Source organism: Aplidium turbinatum, chromosome 14, assembly GCF_918807975.1.
Source record: "Aplidium turbinatum chromosome 14, kaAplTurb1.1, whole genome shotgun sequence".
Classification (NCBI taxonomy): domain Eukaryota; kingdom Metazoa; phylum Chordata; class Ascidiacea; order Aplousobranchia; family Polyclinidae; genus Aplidium; species Aplidium turbinatum.
This window is the reverse complement of record NC_137485.1, coordinates 12682561-12700119: the sequence shown is the minus strand read 5'-3', so window position 1 is coordinate 12700119 and position 17559 is coordinate 12682561. Positions and strand designations below refer to the sequence as shown.

Here is a 17559-nt window from a genome sequence, read left to right as displayed (position 1 = left end):
ATGGTTAAAGTTATCAAAGCTCAAGAATGGCGCCACTGTCATTCCACAGAGAATACCAAGACCTTGGTCAATCAATCAATCAATGTTTTATTTGTCAGTAACAGGAACAAAGGTAGATGTTTGAAATATGCAATTAATGTACACAATGCAAAGTTACACAAGTTCCCATACCGACTGGGAGACAACGAAACGACCATACGGTCTACAAGTCAAATGCCACCCTAGGTTTCACCAATATCTGACTTTGAAGGTTTCAAAGAGTTCTATGATGAGATGAAATCATTGGCCTGATACCTTGCAGCTGCTATTAATTTTTCGTCAATTCTTTTTTCCTAAAAATCCCTATTGACACTCTCACAAAACATTTTATATTGAAAAAACAAACATGGCAACTCTATTCTCTGCATGGCAGATAATTTTGCATTGAGTTTAGTCTTTTTGTTCGCTGAATGGTTGTGAGTTTTTGGTAAGTGCCAATTCGTGTAGGTTAAGAGTTAGCTTTTTTGAAATCGGGCGTATTATCTGAGAAAACATTCTCAAAGTTTAGTTAAATTGAATAAACATCCAATTTATTATTGAGTGAATGTTTACCTTGGACGGAAAAAGTTTTATCCTGGCAGTTTCACATACTTGTTGTAGAGGCTTTGAACACCATCAGGCCTGATCACTTAATTTGATAGTGTGAAATTTCTGATTATTGAAGTGTTTGTGAAGTAATTCAATAGAGAGCTGGGAGCTGGTTTACAAGCTTCCCACTTGGTTAAAAAGGCGATGACGTCACAGAAGAGGTATCCACCATAAAAATAGTACAAAAGTGGGGTGAAATCAGTCAATCATGACGATAAAAAGCATGCAAGTGTCCGCCTTTAGTAAAGATACCAGCATTTAATAAACGCTAATTTAAAGAACATATCTCTGTCTATTAACAAGCAAAAGTTGAGGTTGATAGCTTTTTCACAAAGCGAGCAACTGGGCTGGATGCAACCTAATTCGTACCATGAACATTTCATACCGTCAGTTCGTACCTTGAAAAGATCGAGAGAAAAAATTAAAGAAAGCCGATGTCGCTGATCGCAGCTTCCGCAAACATTTTAAAATTTTCCGCAGACTAACAAAAACTCTTAGGATCATCACCAGAAATTTTAAAATGTTTGCCGAAACTCCGATCAACCCTAACCCTTTTAAAATGTTTGCGGAAACTGCGGAAAAACGGAAACTGCGATCAGCAATGTTCTATTTTTTTCTCTCGGTGTTTTCAGTTTGTTTGTTCGCGGAATGCGGATACGCGATACCGTATCTAACCGATGGGTGCAACCTAGTTCGTACCCTGAACAGTTCGGACCCTCAGTTCGTACCCTGAAAAGATCGAGAGAAAAAATTAAAAAAAGCCGAAGTCGCTAATCGCAGTTTAATAGCACAAAGCCGAAGTCGCTGATCGCAGTTTCCGCAAACAAACTCGAGGGTTAGGGTTAGCGGAAACCGCGGAACTGCAGAAAAATATTTGCGGAAACTGTGATCAGCGAGGGTTAGAGCAGAGCATAGATTACTCGATGATTAGAGTTAGGGTTAGCCGAAACTGCGGTTAGCAAAACTGCTGAAAAATGTTTGCGGAAACTGCGATCAGCGAGGGTTAGGGTTAGAGCATAGATTGCTCTATAGTTAGGGTAAAGGTTAGCGGAAACTGCGGAAAAATGTTTGCGGAAACTGCGATAAGCGAGGGTTAGAGCATAGATTGCTCTATAGTTAGGGTTAGGGTAAAGGTTAGCGGAAACTGCGAAAAAGTGTTTTCGGAAACTGCGATCAGCGAGGGTTAGGGTTAGAGCATAGATTAATCTATGGTTAGAGTTAGGGTAAAGGTTAGCGGAAACTGCGGTTAGCGGAATCTACGGAAAATGTTTGCGGAAACTGTGATCAGCGAGGGTTAGAGCAGAGCATAGATTACTCGATGATTAGAGTTAGGGTTAGCCGAAACTGCGGTTAGCAAAACTGTTTGCGGTTAACAAAACTGAAAAATGTTTGCGGAAACTGCGATCAGCGAGGGTTAGGGTTAGAGCATAGATTGCTCTATAGTTAGGGTAAAGGTTAGCGGAAACTGCGGAAAAATGTTTTCGGAAACTGAGATCAGCGAGGGTTAGAGCATAGATTAATCTATGGTTAGAGTTAGGGTAAAGGTTAGCGGAAACTGCGGTTAGCGGAATCTACGGAAAATGTTTGCGGAAACTGCGATCAGCGAGGGTTAGGGTGAGAGCATAGATTAGCCTATGGTTAAGGTTAGCGGCAACTGCGATCAGCGACTTCGGCCTTGTGCTATCTTTCTCTCGATCTTTTCAGGGGAAAATTTTAAAATGTTTGCGGAAACTGCGATCAGCGACTTCCGCTTTTTTTAATTTTTTCTTTCTATTTTTTTAGGGTACGAACTGAGGGTCCGAACTGTTCAGGGTACGAAATAGGTTGCATCCCCTAACCGATACTCGGATACCCTAACCTTTTTAAATTGTTTGTGGAAACTGCAATCAGCGACTTCGGCTTTTTTTAATTTTTTCTCTCGATCTTTTCAAAGTACGAACTGACGGTACGAATTGTTCATGGTACGAATTAGGTTGCACCCAACTGGGCTTCAAACACAAGCAAATAGCGCCCGGTGACTCGTTGCATTTCCGAATCGAAGCAAGTATACAAGTCTCCCCTGGTCTGCGATCATTATATGTCTTTATTAAATTAGTTGTAAGTTGCTTGTTTCTGCTTTGATTTTTACAATTGAACCATTGCTGGAAAGCACAAGCTATCGTCTACCCAAATAAAGCTAAGCCAGACTCTAAAAATTAAAAATATTTCCTAGGTAAAGAGTTGAACTTGACCGAGTTTAACCATTTATACGAAAAATAACTTTAAAGATACCAGCATTTAATAAACGCTAATTTAAAGAACGTATCTCTGTCTATTTACAAGCAAAAGTTGAGGTTGATAGCTTTTTCACAAAGCGAGCAACTGGGCTTCAAACACAAGCAAATAGCGCCCGATGACTCGTTGCATTTCCGAATCGAAGCAAGTATACAAGTCTCCCCTGGTCTGCGATCATTGTATGTCTTTATTAAATTAGTTGTAAGTTGTTGATTAAATGCTGGTATCTTTAGAAGTATTCTTCGGATAAATAGTTAAACTTGGTCAAGTTTAACTCTTTTCTAAGGAGATATGTGGTGTTTTTCGGGCCTGTGTTACATTGCTTTGCATAGGTGAGATCTTCTGCTTTGCAGGGCTGGTTCAATTGTAAAAATTGAAGCAGAAACAAGCAAATCACAACTAATTTACTAAAGGCGGACACTTGCATGCTTTTTATCGTCATGATTGACTGATTTCACCCCACTTTTGTACTATTTTTATGGTGGATACCTCCTCCGTGACGTCATCGCCTTTTTAACCAAGTGGGAAGCTTGTAAACCAGCTCCGAGAGCTGTCCTTGGAAATGCGTTGCTCAAGCGCAGTCCCCAAGAATAAAAAAAGTTAAGCTTAATTTTGCAGTTTTTTGTTTATAATGTCAAAAGTTTAAGGCAGTGGCTATTTGACCGGCGCCGGTCTTTGAATCTGAAACACTATTTGACCGTCATTACGTCATTGTCCAGTCACTTTTTTTCTTTTTCTCTTTCAAAGCAAAAGATGAGAAGCGCGCATATAAGTTCTGAATCCAACCATTTTATTCAACTCGTTATGTGGCGCGTGTGGTACGTCGCCGCTTCCTATTCTAGAGGGATTGAGTTCGATACTACCCAGAAGCGTTCCTTTTTTTTAACTAAATTTTGACCCAAAGTGCATTTTGTTGAGAGCAAAATTGTATTGCTTCGTTCGGCAAACACGGTCACATCAATCAATCATTTTATTTTTCGTCATTAACGCGTCCGGGACGAAAAAGATACTAACTACAAAAATCGATACATATAGACCTCCCAGCACGTTAATAAACGGGAAGACGTGGCAAAACCTTGAAAAGTTTAAAACGTGCCTGAATTGAAAAATTATGTAGGCTATATACCGTATCAGTAGTTAGCACGGCCACAATCGGAAAATTACCCAGAGAAATTCTCAAATTCCAGCAAATTAAAAAAACTCTAACTTTATTACTCACATTTGAAAAGACATAAAAAATAATTAAAAACTGACTAAAAAATGCACTTCGTGTCAATAGTTAAAAAAAAATAAATAAAAAAAAAGAACGCTTTCGGGTAGTATCGAACTCAGTCCCTCTAGAGTCGGAGGCGGCGACGTATCGCATGCGCCACGTTACGAGTTGAGTGAGATGGTCGGATTTAGAACTTATATGCGCTTCTCGTCTTTTGCTTTGAAAGAGAAAAAGAAAAAAGTGACTGTATAGTGACGTCATGACCGGTCAAATAGTGTTTCAGATTCAAAGACCGGCGCCGGTCAAATAGCCACTGCCAAAGTTTAACCAACTGAGCTATTGTGGTAACAATATCCTATTGGCGACGGTGAGTTATGAAACTACTAATTTTAAAAGTAAATATAGCCTTTGAAGCTGTCCATGATTGTTCAAGCTGGAAGTGTAGGCCTATGCACATTTGCAATACCGGTAGCTCACAACAGATAGCTGGTAAGGTCTACCGTATACTGATTTTTCTTGCAATGTGGACAGCTGGGAAATTCAAAAATTGGCAAAACTGCAAAAAATTTTCTTTGCTTATTACGTAAATTCATTTTTATAGCTGCAGGCCTGGAAAAAATAGGGATTCTGGTTTGTATCACTGCGTATTTACGACTTCCAACTTGTACCTCAGAGCTGAACATGTTCTTAGCAAAATTGCACAAATATATTGTTGTAGTCCGCCCGAAAGCGTCGTAAAAAGCATGTGATATGGGAAGTGTCATTGAAAAATTTCAAAATATTTGCGGAGGTATACAAAAACATCCATAAAAAAAAAAAAAATTAGCGACAAGCTGCTCATTCACTGGAATGGGCCACGCATAAGCAATAGCATAGCATCGTGAAACATATGGTAGTGCAATATTAGCATCGTGAAACAGGCTCTTAATCTACATTTCAAAGGAAAGCTATTGCATTTTAGTACCGGTACTAATGAATGACGTTTGCTCGAAAATGTACAAAGTGTCTTCTGTGGTAGATAGACCAAGCAACAAGAAATCGTCACCATCTTTTATGTCCCGGTAATGTATTTGTAGTAATTTCGCATGGGCAAAACTTGCTTGCGGTTTCATTGATTTGCAAAAACAGCTGTTTTAGCGTCATAATTTTGATTTTGTTGTCAAGTTATAATAATGCATTTGTCACTCTTCGTGTAGCGGACTGGTTGTTTTATAGGTTACAGAAGTAATTTTCGCAATGTCTTGTGTTCTCACTCAGCGAAACTTGTTGTGCATTCAGCCGTCTGGCCGTTTTTGTGCTATATGCCTATATCGGGTCTGCTACTATTCAGCGAGTCTAATTCGGTGATTTTTTGAAAATCTAACGACGCCTTCTGTAAAGCCAACCATTGAATATTATTCAATATTCAGACATTGAATTAATGTAAATACGAACTGTTAGGCTAATTGGGTTCTTTGAACAAATCGAATGGCTTTTGTTAATGTTTCTCAGGTTCAACTTATACCTGGTCAGCGATAATTCCCTTTTGAATACGATTTCAATGTCTGGCCACGTTAAAACGATGTAATTGCCTGGGTGCAACCGAATTCGTACCATGAACAAATCGTACCGTCAGTTTGTACCTTAAAAAGATCGAGAGAAAAAATCGAAAAAGTTGTAGTTGCTGATCGCAGTTTCCGCAAACATTTTAAAAGGGTTAGGGTATCGGTATCCGCAAAAAAAAAAACTGAAAAGATTGAGAGAAAAAAAATAAAACCTTGCTGATCGCAGTTTCCGTTTTTCCGCAAACATTTTAAAATTTCCGGTTATGATCCTAAGAGTTTGCCGAAGTCGCTGATCGCAGTTTTCGCAAACATTTTAAAAGGGTTAGGGTTGATCAGAGTTTCCGCAAACATTTTAAAAGGGTTAGGGTGTTTCCGCAAACAAACAAACTGAAAAGATCGAGAGAAAAAATAGAACAAAGCCGAAGTCGCTGATTGCAGTTTCTGTTTTTTCTGCAGTTTCCGCAAACATTTTAAAATTGCCGGTAATGATCCTAAGAGTTTTTCGAAGTCGCTGATCGCAGTTTCTGCAAACATTTTAAAAGGGTTAGGGTTGATCGGAGTTTCCACAAACATATTGAAATTTCTTTAAATCAATCAAGTTTATTTCGGCATAGAATGATCCTAAGAGTTTTTGTTTGTTTGCGGAAACTGCGATCAGCGACTTCGGCTTTTTTCAATTTTTCCCTCGATCTTTTCAAGCTACGAACTGACGGTACAAATTGTTCATGGTACGAATTCGGTTGCATCCTAATTGCCTTTACATTACATTCAAAAGTTTTGTTGACATCAAAATTTCTTTGACTGCTTTGAGTTACAGCATCGTTTTGTGAAAAAGGTTGTTTTGATATAAAATATCTTTGAAATATCATAAAAAATCAACAAATAGCTTATTTAAAAGATGAATGACATGAACATGACGCAGAGAAGGTGGATGACGTGGGATTAGGGATGCACAATACAGAATACCTGGCTATTCTAGAATATTCTAGAATACTTAATTTCAAATCCAGAATTTCGAATCTATTCTGAAATTACGTGGCAATTTTTTTCAAATAATATCGAACAAAAAGCAAAAATATTTGTACATTATTTTGAATTGTATTAGTATCACATGTCAAACAGAGTATAACATATGATAAATCAAGCATCATACGATTAGGGTTGCCAGATTTTTTCTCAAAATACAGACGAAACCGGTTAATCGAATCACCTATTTGCCAGACGTTTTGATACGATTATCCGATTGATTCGTTTAACCAATTTACTAAAAAAAAAGGTTTATTGTGAATGGGCGTAATTGTTGGGATGTCTGTGCTGACTAGGCTGCAGCGCACATTACAACTGATGCTTCCTACAACTGTTTACGATTCTGGTTAAACTTTAAAGAGTTTACTAGTTCTGTGTTACATAACACTATGCTGTGTTTTCCAGCCAGCAAAACTGGTCCTTTTTGCATTGATTTATCATCTGCAGACGTTGAAACAATGTAAAAAAGACCAGTTTTCCTGACTGGGAGAGCATTTATGATCAAAGCATTTTTCTGCAAACTGCGGCAATCGGACTTCTTTTAATCTAACCGATATCTGTGACGTCACAACGCGAACTTTGACGTTGATGTTTTTGATTCAAGCGTGCTATTTTTAGCTCCGCACCAGCTGTGTAATTTTGAGTATGGAACATGGCCTACGAAAATTTTAAAGAGTTTACTACTTCTGTGTTACATAACACTGTGCTGTATGTTCCAGCCAGCAAAACTGGTCCTTTTTCCATGATTTATCATCTGCAGACGTTGAAACAATGTAAAAAAGACCAGCTTTGCTGACTGGGAGAGCATTTACGATCAAAGCATTTTTCTGCAAACTGTAGCAATTGGACTTCTTTTAATCTAACCGATCTTTGTGATGTCACAACGCGAACTTTGACGTTGACGTTTTTGATTCAACCGTGCTATTTTTAGCTCCGCACCAGCTGTGTAGTTGTGAGTATGGAACGTGGCCTACGAAAATAGTGGTATGGTAGAAAAACACGGCTTACACTCATTGTTTGTTTTGAAATCGCAAAGTTTTTTTTTTTCAAGTCTTTTGCGCTGTCTGGTAAAATAATTAATTTGCAATGTTCTTCAACTGAACGAAAGTGCACAAATGAAATTACGCACTGCATTTCACAACAGTAGGCTACTTTTTTTCAGCAATTTAAAAAAAAATTCTCCAAAGTTTTCTGGTTTAAACTTTTGGACATGCTTTCCAACACTTCCCTCTCAAGCCGAAATAATTTGTCCGTGTCCATTCCTTGGAAGGCCAGTCGCCGACGGATGACATCAAAAGTATTTAAACTTCTTTATTGGGAAGTGTGATTATTCCTTTTGTCTGCTTTTCTGTTTTAATGAAGCCCAGCTGTGCGAAAATATCGGTTCTTTGTAGTGCGATGTCTAGCACATAAGATTATGGCCTGGGATTACAGACACTTGTCTTTGTTTTGATAGCATGCGTATGTCTCACCTCTGCTTCATTTCGCCTTTAAACATTGCAGACAATTATATGAAGCAAAAAAGAGACATTCTCTTTTCGCTAACAGGCACAATTATACGATTAAATGAATGAAGTATGCAAACTAGAAGCAAATCCTGATGCTTTTATCCGACTTATTCTTTTAAGCGGTATTCGTTTAACCGATGTTTTTACTTAACATTAGATTGGATTTGGTTTGGGATTTCAGGTTTTGATTCAAATAAACGGTTGATACGTTTAAGCAGTATACTATTAACCGATTTCGTCTGTAGTGAACATTTTGAACCCTCTAACTACTACTAAAAACTTGGTCATCACACTGCTTAGGCCTATAGTACAATAAACATGCAACTGTTTGGGTGGCAGCTGACTTTTGTGACCTTTTAGTCTTTCGCTGCCATCCTTGTTGTGCGAATTATTTGTGTTTATTGTGTTTTTGTATATTTTCTCTTTTTTTTCTTTCTTTTTTGCCAACAAAACTAAAAATAAACTGAACGGAATTCGTCTGCAGTTCTGATAACTGCGTGAACCATATGAAGGAAGAAAAAGAGGCGCTTGGAACAAACAGTCCATGAAGAAAAAAATCGGCGCGCAAGACGGAAAATATCAATTTTACATTTGTTTAACGTCGCACACTGTTCATTTAACAGATTTATTTTCGAATCCTGATATCCGAAAAGAAACTGCAAATGCGATTCGAATACATTGAGATTCGAATCTCTAAGATTCGATATTCTGTATTGTGCATCCCTACGTGGGATACATGTCAATTTTATGTGGGCAAACAATTTAATAGTTCAAACATTTTTGCTAAATTTCATTTTAATTTATTTTTTTTTGTCGGAATGCAAGAGAAACGATATTGTGGAATAAAACACAAAATTCTCTAAACAGAAGGCGCCATTAGATTTTAAAAAAATTGCCGAATAGGAAACTCGCCGAAACGGGCCATTCCGCCTATATCGCTTTTCGTAATTGGTGATGCTATTCATGCACATTGCACATACTATCGGCCCGTTCGAGCATGAAGTTATGTTATTGTCAACTTGTCAAGTACGTAACAAATGGCTCGTGATGTCGTATTGTTTCATGACATTCACACGTTGGTGGGTGAGTCAGTGGATCTAATTTGTAAGCATGCGGCGTCTAATTTATTAAGCCTATTGTTGTTCCAATTTATTCCGATCAAAGTGGGCACATCCGGTACAAACAGTGCGCCATGCCTGCTTACGAATAAAATACGATACCAAGACTGTTTATTGGAACTATGAAGCTACAGATGGCCTTCTATAATATATTTTTTGCGTGAGGCGTTTTGCCGGAAAACTGTAAATGGTGTAATTATGACGACATTGTCGTGATTGTAAGCCGCAGAAATTTTTTTGCTAAAAAAACAGATTACCGGGAAGCTAAACATTTTTCCAGCCCTGTTTATAGGACAGGACAGCATTTTTATCGAATAAAATGCTATATTTTGCGTAAATTTTTGGGTGCTAGAACATCGGCAGAACCTTACTGAAACAGTGTGAGGCTAACTATCGTTATCACTGTAGTGTGAAATCTACTGCTGCATTTTTATGACTGGAATAGTATTATACAGGCAGTGGCTATTTGACCGGCTCCAGTCTTGTAATCTAAAACACTATTTCACTGGTTGTGACATTTTTTCTTTCACCTTCTCTTTCAAAGCAAAAAACGAAGTGAGAAAAAAATGTGTCTATATAAGTTCTAAATTCAACAATTTTATTCAACTGATTCAGTGGCGCATACGGTGTTTCTCGGGCTGGTGCTCCAGAGGGAATGTGTTCGATACTACGGTACCGGAAGCATGTTTTTTTTTAAAACTAAATTTTGACCTGAAGTGTGACACAATCGTTAATCTGCTGCATTTTTGTAGTCAATTTTTAATTTGAGCAGCTTGCAGCCCAATTTTTTATGTCTTTTCAAATATGAGTAATAAAGTTAGAGTTTTTTAATTTGCTGGAATTTGAGAATTTCTCTGGGTAAGTTTCCGTTTATCATAAGAGAATGTGACCGTGTTTGACGAACAACAGATTACATTTTTGCTCTCAAGATTAGTTTGGTGGCTGTAAAAAGTTACAATACGTAAAAAAAATTGTTTCATCAATGTTAAGTTTACTTTTAGGCAGTGTTTTTTAGCAGGCAATTTAGTGTGAAATAAAACGATACCGGGTAGTATTGAACTCATACCCTTGGGGATACCAGCCCGAGAAATATCATACGTGCCGCTGATTCAGTTTAATAAAACTATTGAATTTAGAAGTTATATAGGCACTTTTTTCTTTTTTTCTCCTCCCGTCTTTTGCTTTGAAAGAGAAGGTGAAAGAAAAAAAATACGTCATGACCGGTCAAATAGTGTTTTAGATTAAAAGACTGGAGCCAGTTAAATAGCCACTGCCATTATATAAACATGATATTACATATTTCCATACATTGATCTTGACAATACCAGGTCACATATGGTGCACCTGGATGGATATGCAATATAGCAGTAGACATCCAGCTGCAATTGCACCAAACTTTGTCATAACACTATGAGACCTTCCAGTTGTCCATCATCATTTTGAGTGAGCAATCCCCTACTTCTACTATCCTTAAAACAAACATTGGATCTCTTTATACGACAGCGATGCTGTTTTTCAAATTTGAGACTAAGTTTACTGTTTCATCATTTTTTAATGATCAAAATTCTGTATCTGATTAAAAAATAAAGAGTATTTTGGGCTCTTATTATCAAGTTACCCAGTTGTTCCAACCATTTTGCTCCTAAAATTCTGTGTGTTTTTTCAAATGGTATCTCTTTTCTCGATTTAAAATCGAAAAGCCCCAAATAGATGATTTATGGCAATTGTTTATTAATTAAATTACAGATATCGTCATGCAAGTCTTTTTGAAAACTAGCACATTGCATTGTGTTGATGTCCAGGAAGATGATTTGGTATCTTCACTGAAGAGAATTGTTAGCGACAGAGAAGGAATTTGTGTGAATGATCAAGTTAGTACACATTCTATAGCCTACCAGAAGCCTTGTATGCTTTCCCATTGCACATTATAATTTGGATTTGTTTTGTTTAAAACATAAATCTTATGTTTCTGTAGCCATTGGAAACACAATCTGCTGTAAATATTTTTAGCATGAGATTGGAGCTGTTGATGTCATTTTAATTATCTGCACTCGGTTAATTTTCTAAAACACACAGCTGCCCCATTTAGTTATGTGATTCATCTAAAAAAGGACACAAAGTTTTTCTACATAGAGCCAGCTTTGGTATATCGGTAGTTGGAAAAACGTAATATAATTGTTTTGTATGTGTCAAAATTTTGAATTGTTTTAGATTTTGACATGTTGCGGTGGAACACTAGATGACGAGGTGTGTTTAACAACTGCTGGAATCAGCAATTTGTCAACTGTGAATGTCCTAGCAAGAATTCTCGGAGGTTAGTGAGTGTATTTATTTCCTATGTTACTCCTTACACGAAAAAAATCGTTTAGGGAGTTACATAATATCATTCATATCACTCAAAAGGGCTCAAGTTGTCAACCGTGTTGAGCCCTGATAGTTGATTCTTGCAATCATGCAAATGACTACAAATTGAGACAGCAACTGTAGCTCACAGAGCTCAATGCAACTCCATCCTGTACAGAGTGATACCGACCCAGAGCATTCACCCTTTATGTCTAATACTGTTCAGGGCGGGCAGCTTTATCGCTAGGGATGGCATCACCTTGCTTTAGTTAAATGTCCTCATAATCAAGAAGAAGAAATCACTCAAAAAAGTGTGAGCGATTTTGCATTGGGCTATGTAGGTCGACAAAGTTATCTTATTTGGCTCTATGTAGTAAAGTGTAAGAGCATCATATAGCATTTGAAGGAGAGAGCATCCCTAACACAGTCTTTCCATGTTATCTTTATAAAGCAACAGTTCACTTTCTGCTTCACAACTTTTACTGATTAGTAATGTTCAGTAATATTTCTTTAGGTAAAGTTCACGGGTCATTAGCTCGAGCTGGTAAAGTCAAGGGCCAAACTCCAAAGGTAAAGTGTCTGCTTTTGCAATGAACCCGACTTGTGCAATGTCGTAGTTTTGTACTGCCCACAACAGTGCAGTAGAACTCGCCTGCAATGACACCTGAAGGGACCTTCGAGTGTCACTCTAGCAAATGCCACTCTTGTCGAACTCGAAAAGTATTTTTTAAAGCGGAACTTTGCAACAGATGTCACCATACACTCATGCCGTAGATAAATTATGCTGTATTTAACAACATGGTTTTTTAACCATAGACAGATAAAACATGATTTTTGTCTGATAGGTTGAAGCTCAGGAAAAGAAGAAAAAGAAGACCGGCCGTGCAAAACGACGAATGCAATACAACCGAAGATTCGTGAACACAGTCCAGCAGTTCGGACGTCGCCGTGGTCCAAACTCCAATTCTTAAATATTGGTTTATGTTTGGATATGGAATAAAATCATTTTAACCGATAACTTTGTTGTCCAATCATGTTTTAAAGCGTTCTCAGTTTGCAGCAGGGCCGTAGCCAGACCGCAGAGCTAGGGGGGGCCAACAAAATTTAAATGATTTTGGCATTTTAACCTCTTAAATACCGGTATCCACAAAAATTGCAATATATCAGATTAGTGTTAAGCCCAACACTGGTCTCTTATTTTATCCGCTAGTTAAATCACGGCAACCATATTACAATGACCAACATAACACAGCAATTGTTGACTTGTTGTATAAATAGCGTTAGGCTACTTGTTATGAGCAGTAGCGTAGCCAGGAATTTTGAAAGGGGGTGGGGTTGACGGCGAGTTTCGCTTATCGCGACACCCAGCGGCGGAGGGTCTGGGGGGCCTCCCCCAGAAAATTTTGAAAAATTACTTTGAATTTGGTGCATTCTGAGAGTATTTTCAACAAAAATGTGGGTATGAATATTCCTGTAAAATGGTGCTGTCCAGTGGCATAGCAAAAGGATAAGATCATGTTTTCTTCGGCATTTTTCGGAAATAAAGCTACAAGTCTCTGTGTTTTCTTGTTGCTAATTCCAGGCTAAGATATTTGAATGTTTGGTAATGGCAAAACTCGCTCTTTGCAGTTTCGTTTAAAGTTAGGCAAACTTTGTTTTAGAGACATAAAGAGACCCCCCCCCCCTTTGGCTACGCCACTGGTTATGAGCAAAAATTTTAACTGGCTCGAAGAAGCTAGTGCCGAGGATTTTGATAGATATGATTAGTTGATTACATTCCGCCTATACACTCGTGAGCTAGTCTATTGCAGTCGCGGATGTTTGGATGCAAACCGTCTCACAAACAAGTCTAAATCGATAGATTTCGATACAGAATGTTCAAAGGCCATAAGCACCAAGTTTGCCTGTTTTGGTTGTAACATGCTCCGTCTAGTGGGAGCGTCAACCCTTGTTAACACTGAGAATCCACACTCACAAACGGCAGTGCTAGATCCAAATGTAGCAATATCTGCTGCAAGGTTGAACACTTTACAGATTAGAAAACTAGAAACAAAATTTATTTACACCAGGGGTTCCCAACCTTTTTACGATCTCGTACCACTTGGACGCCCTGTACTGCCAAGTGTACCAGTTCTTGCAAAACAACTAATTTGATCGAATCATATTTTATTCAGAAGAATAATATTGGCCTACTAAATTAAATAACACTAAAGCACCACAAATAAATTTCACGAGATTTTTGTTTACTGTCCACCAATTGGTCGATGCGCGGTGCAAGTTTGCCAACACCGCATCGAAAGTCATTTCCGGGCGGACCTAGTCGGTTTCGATTTTTTGACTTGATGTTCATCATGACCGAAAATCCCTGCTCACATTCCCACGTAAAAGGGAAAATCAGTAGCTGTGAAACAGCATGGGAAGCTAGCGTTGAATATAAAGAGGCCATACTGAGCTAGAAGTTTATTGGAGAACATTCCTTGTAACCGTTATTGAACATTTTATTCCGATCCATTTTTAGCTTACAACTAGCATTATTCAACGCTATTTGTAGCTTAAGCTATAAAACAGGAGAAGATATCTATCAAGAACAATCATTTGACACAATTAACGCCAACTGTCCCGCGACCCGCAGCTTTGTTTGTACGGCTTTTCAAAGTAACTGCGCTCCTTGTTGACAATTGACATGGCCTGTATTTTGAAGATCGTAATGATATGAAACAACAGGAATAGTTACGTAACAATAAGAATAGGCTTCGGGAATTTTTTTTTTCTTGTAAACAAAACCAGATAAACAAAATATAAAGTTAAAAAAACGGAAGCTACCCGCGTACCACCTGAAAAACCTTCGCGTACCACAGGTTGGGAACCCCTGATTTACACTGATTGAAGAGAAAAAATAAACACTGCTTAAAAGATTACGGTTTATATTTTGTATGCGTTGTCTTCAAAAACCACTTACTTTACCACTGCACATTTTGCGATTTATCTCTGCACAAATTTGGTTTATCAGTGCACAAATTGGTTATCACTGACCCTTAGAATATGGTACCGAGAATAGCGACAGCTGATATCAAATACCGTAGCCTAATTTGTACCGGTTTGTAGGCCTGCTGGAAAACCATTCCCTTTTTGTTAGGTTATCATTCTTTCTCAAAACATTTTATTTTGCACAGTTTCTGACAATTTTTCTACCAACCTAACACGTGTTGGCCTTGGTTGAATTAAACATGTTGAGGTTGCCAAAGGAGGGGGTGGGGGGGGGGCGAAACTGTTTAATCATCTTAGCTGTTAACTAAACAAAACAATTGTAGTTAATTGGGCCTAGGTTGGAGCTCTGCAACGGGAAAGATGGGCAAAATCATTACAATTGTAGCTGTTGCTCGAGAATGTTGGAATTTTGCCAGGGGGGCAAAATTTTTTTCAGGGGGGGCGAGGCCCCCCCTGGCCCCCGGCTGGCTACGGGCCTGGTTTGCAGGCAATTAAGGGTTTGTAAGTTAATTTATCAAAAACATTAGATATACCAACACCAAGCTTATCAACAAACAGTCCCTTGTGAACAATGGTATGCGCAAGGCGAAACAGGTTTTCGAGTCTCCTACAAGTCAGCGGTTGTAAAGCAAGTGGTTAGAAAGCTAATTCAGTTTAGCAAGCAAGTCCAATGCTAAAATATCTCATTTGCTGACTTGGACAGTAGGTAAACGTACATGTAGGTAAAAAGTTGTTTGTAGCGCATAGAAACCTCACGATAAGCATAATTATCAGTTGGAAGGTCCATGATTTGTGAAAACGTGTGGCCTATCAAGAGTAAGCTTCAATCAGTGCGCTGTAATTTCACTTACGAGTGCGTAAGCTCACAGTAAAATGGGCTCACCTTGCACCCATGCCGGTTACAGAGGCGGGTGTCCGCTACTTTAAAAGTAGTGCGCTACTCAGGCTAAAGTAGTGCGCGCTACCAATCGATAAAAGTAACGCGCTACTTCCCACCTCTGATCAATAGCCTACAGTGTTCTTACCATTGTCGTTGGCCTACGTCGGTGGTTCAATTCAAAGCCTCAGCAAATGTGCAAAACTGCCAGGATTGAGCTTTTTCAGCTTGGGGTAAAAATTTTGACGATCAATGACGCAAAATCCTGCAACAGCTATCCAAATGGAGGATAGCTGTTGATAGATAGGCCTGTGGCACGCAGCAGCCAAACCGACTTTCGGGATTTTGCTCTACTTTGGCACCACGAATCTATAAGTTGTTTCTGACAGCATACAAGGATTGGTTGGTTTTGAATTTTTTCCTCAGACCGAGAAAGCTTTGATAGGTTATTCCTGATAATGATAATTTTGCATACTTGTGGACGCTTTCGGCGCAGGGCCGGTTACCGAGAATAACAGAGTGAAGTTTCCGATTGTTGAAGTGTTGTTGCCGGGGAATTATGCCATCCATTAGGTGCCGCTGAATGGAGAACAGTCCTTAGAATACGTTGCTCAAGCGCACACCCCAAGAGTTGAAACATAGCGCCGTTTGATTTTGAAGATTCAAGTTTTGATTTTGAATGAGCTATAGGGTCGACTTGCCTTTGCTGAGCAACCTAACATCGTAAGCTCTATTATAAAAACAACGTTGATCTACCGGTGTGAAGACTAGTCACACCCTTCCCCGCACTGCTGGCTTCCGACATTCAGAACAACGCAGGACACTCTACCTTTGCGTGTCTTGGGAAAACCAGCTTTTTGACACTGATGGGGTGTTACATGGCTCGACGTAGCTGCATTCGCTTTCGGGATTTTGCTTTACTTCGGTAGCCTACCACAAACCCTTAAGTTGTTTTTGACAGAACACAAGGGTCGACTTGCCTTCGCTGAGCAAACTGCGCTCAGCCGAAGTGTCAAATTTTTTTCGTATTTAATCGTTCAAACTGAAGTTATAGCCTACTTTCTGCGTCATTTCAATACCAGAGTGAAAGCGAAGCTCCGGAAAACCAACACCAAAGAAACAGTCTGAGCCCGTCGTTTAAAAGAAAATACGAAATCGTAAACAGGTCAAAAACTTTATTGTGTCAAGGTTACCAAGTGTTCTTTCTTTTAGGTAGCCTACTACTCTCAATAGTAGGATATGTTAGGCTACACTGATCAGAAGATAATTATCTTCGACTCAGAAACCTCAATACAAATCTTGAAACAATCTTTTCATGTTTTCATAATTCTTCAGCTTACCGAATTATCATCATATGACCAGATCCTTTTACTTTGCATAAGCCACATTCTTAATCGAACTTTTTATGTCATGTCCAAATCTGCTTTCCATCTGGCCCTTTTCTTCCAAATCGTTGCGCGAGTGCACGCTGCACAGTCTTTTTCGACTGTGTTCTAGCGCAGTGGTTCCCAACTCGTTTTTAAGGCGACCCATTTAAAAAAAAATTCAGTTCGGTGAAACCTTGCGACCCAAGCAAATTGTCGTAATATTTTAAAAGCCATACAAGATTGTGTTGCAAACAAACAGCACTACAAAAGCAGTACCTTTTTCCGAAAATAATATGTTTATCAAATCACTAATGAGATAGCTGTGCTGGCTTGCTGTCAGTGAGTTTTTGAAATCGAGGCGTTATTTTGCTTAGACATAGCCGCATGTCGGCTTTAACTTCCAGCCGGTTTCGCTGTTCAGTTTTCAATACACACATGGCACTAAATCCAATCTTACAATGCCAAGTTGTTGCAAATGGAATCTGTTTTTGAATCTCTAATTGTGAAACTGTGGGATACACTTTGTAGGCTACATGGAAGCCCAAAAGTGGATGTTTGCAGAACCTTTGGGGTAGGCTGTTTGTTTTTGAAGGACGCAAAAGAAATACGGTTTGCTACTTTTGTCATTATGTCCATAAACTGTTCTGCAACATGGATGGAAAATTGAGGCAGAT

The 17559-nt window shown here is 38.7% G+C and overlaps 1 protein-coding gene across 1 annotated transcript; it reads left to right on the top strand.

Annotated features, from left to right (window-relative positions):
• Positions 1-397: 397 nt before the first annotated feature.
• Positions 398-12671, top strand: LOC145783343 (ubiquitin-like FUBI-ribosomal protein eS30 fusion protein). The gene is made up of 5 exons (XM_082595194.1): positions 398-466; positions 11057-11181; positions 11522-11624; positions 12168-12223; positions 12499-12671. Exons 2-5 carry the CDS (start codon positions 11065-11067, stop codon positions 12622-12624), a joined length of 402 nt encoding a protein of 133 aa, XP_082451320.1. The 5' UTR covers positions 398-466; positions 11057-11064; the 3' UTR covers positions 12625-12671.
• Positions 12672-17559: the final 4888 nt, after the last annotated feature.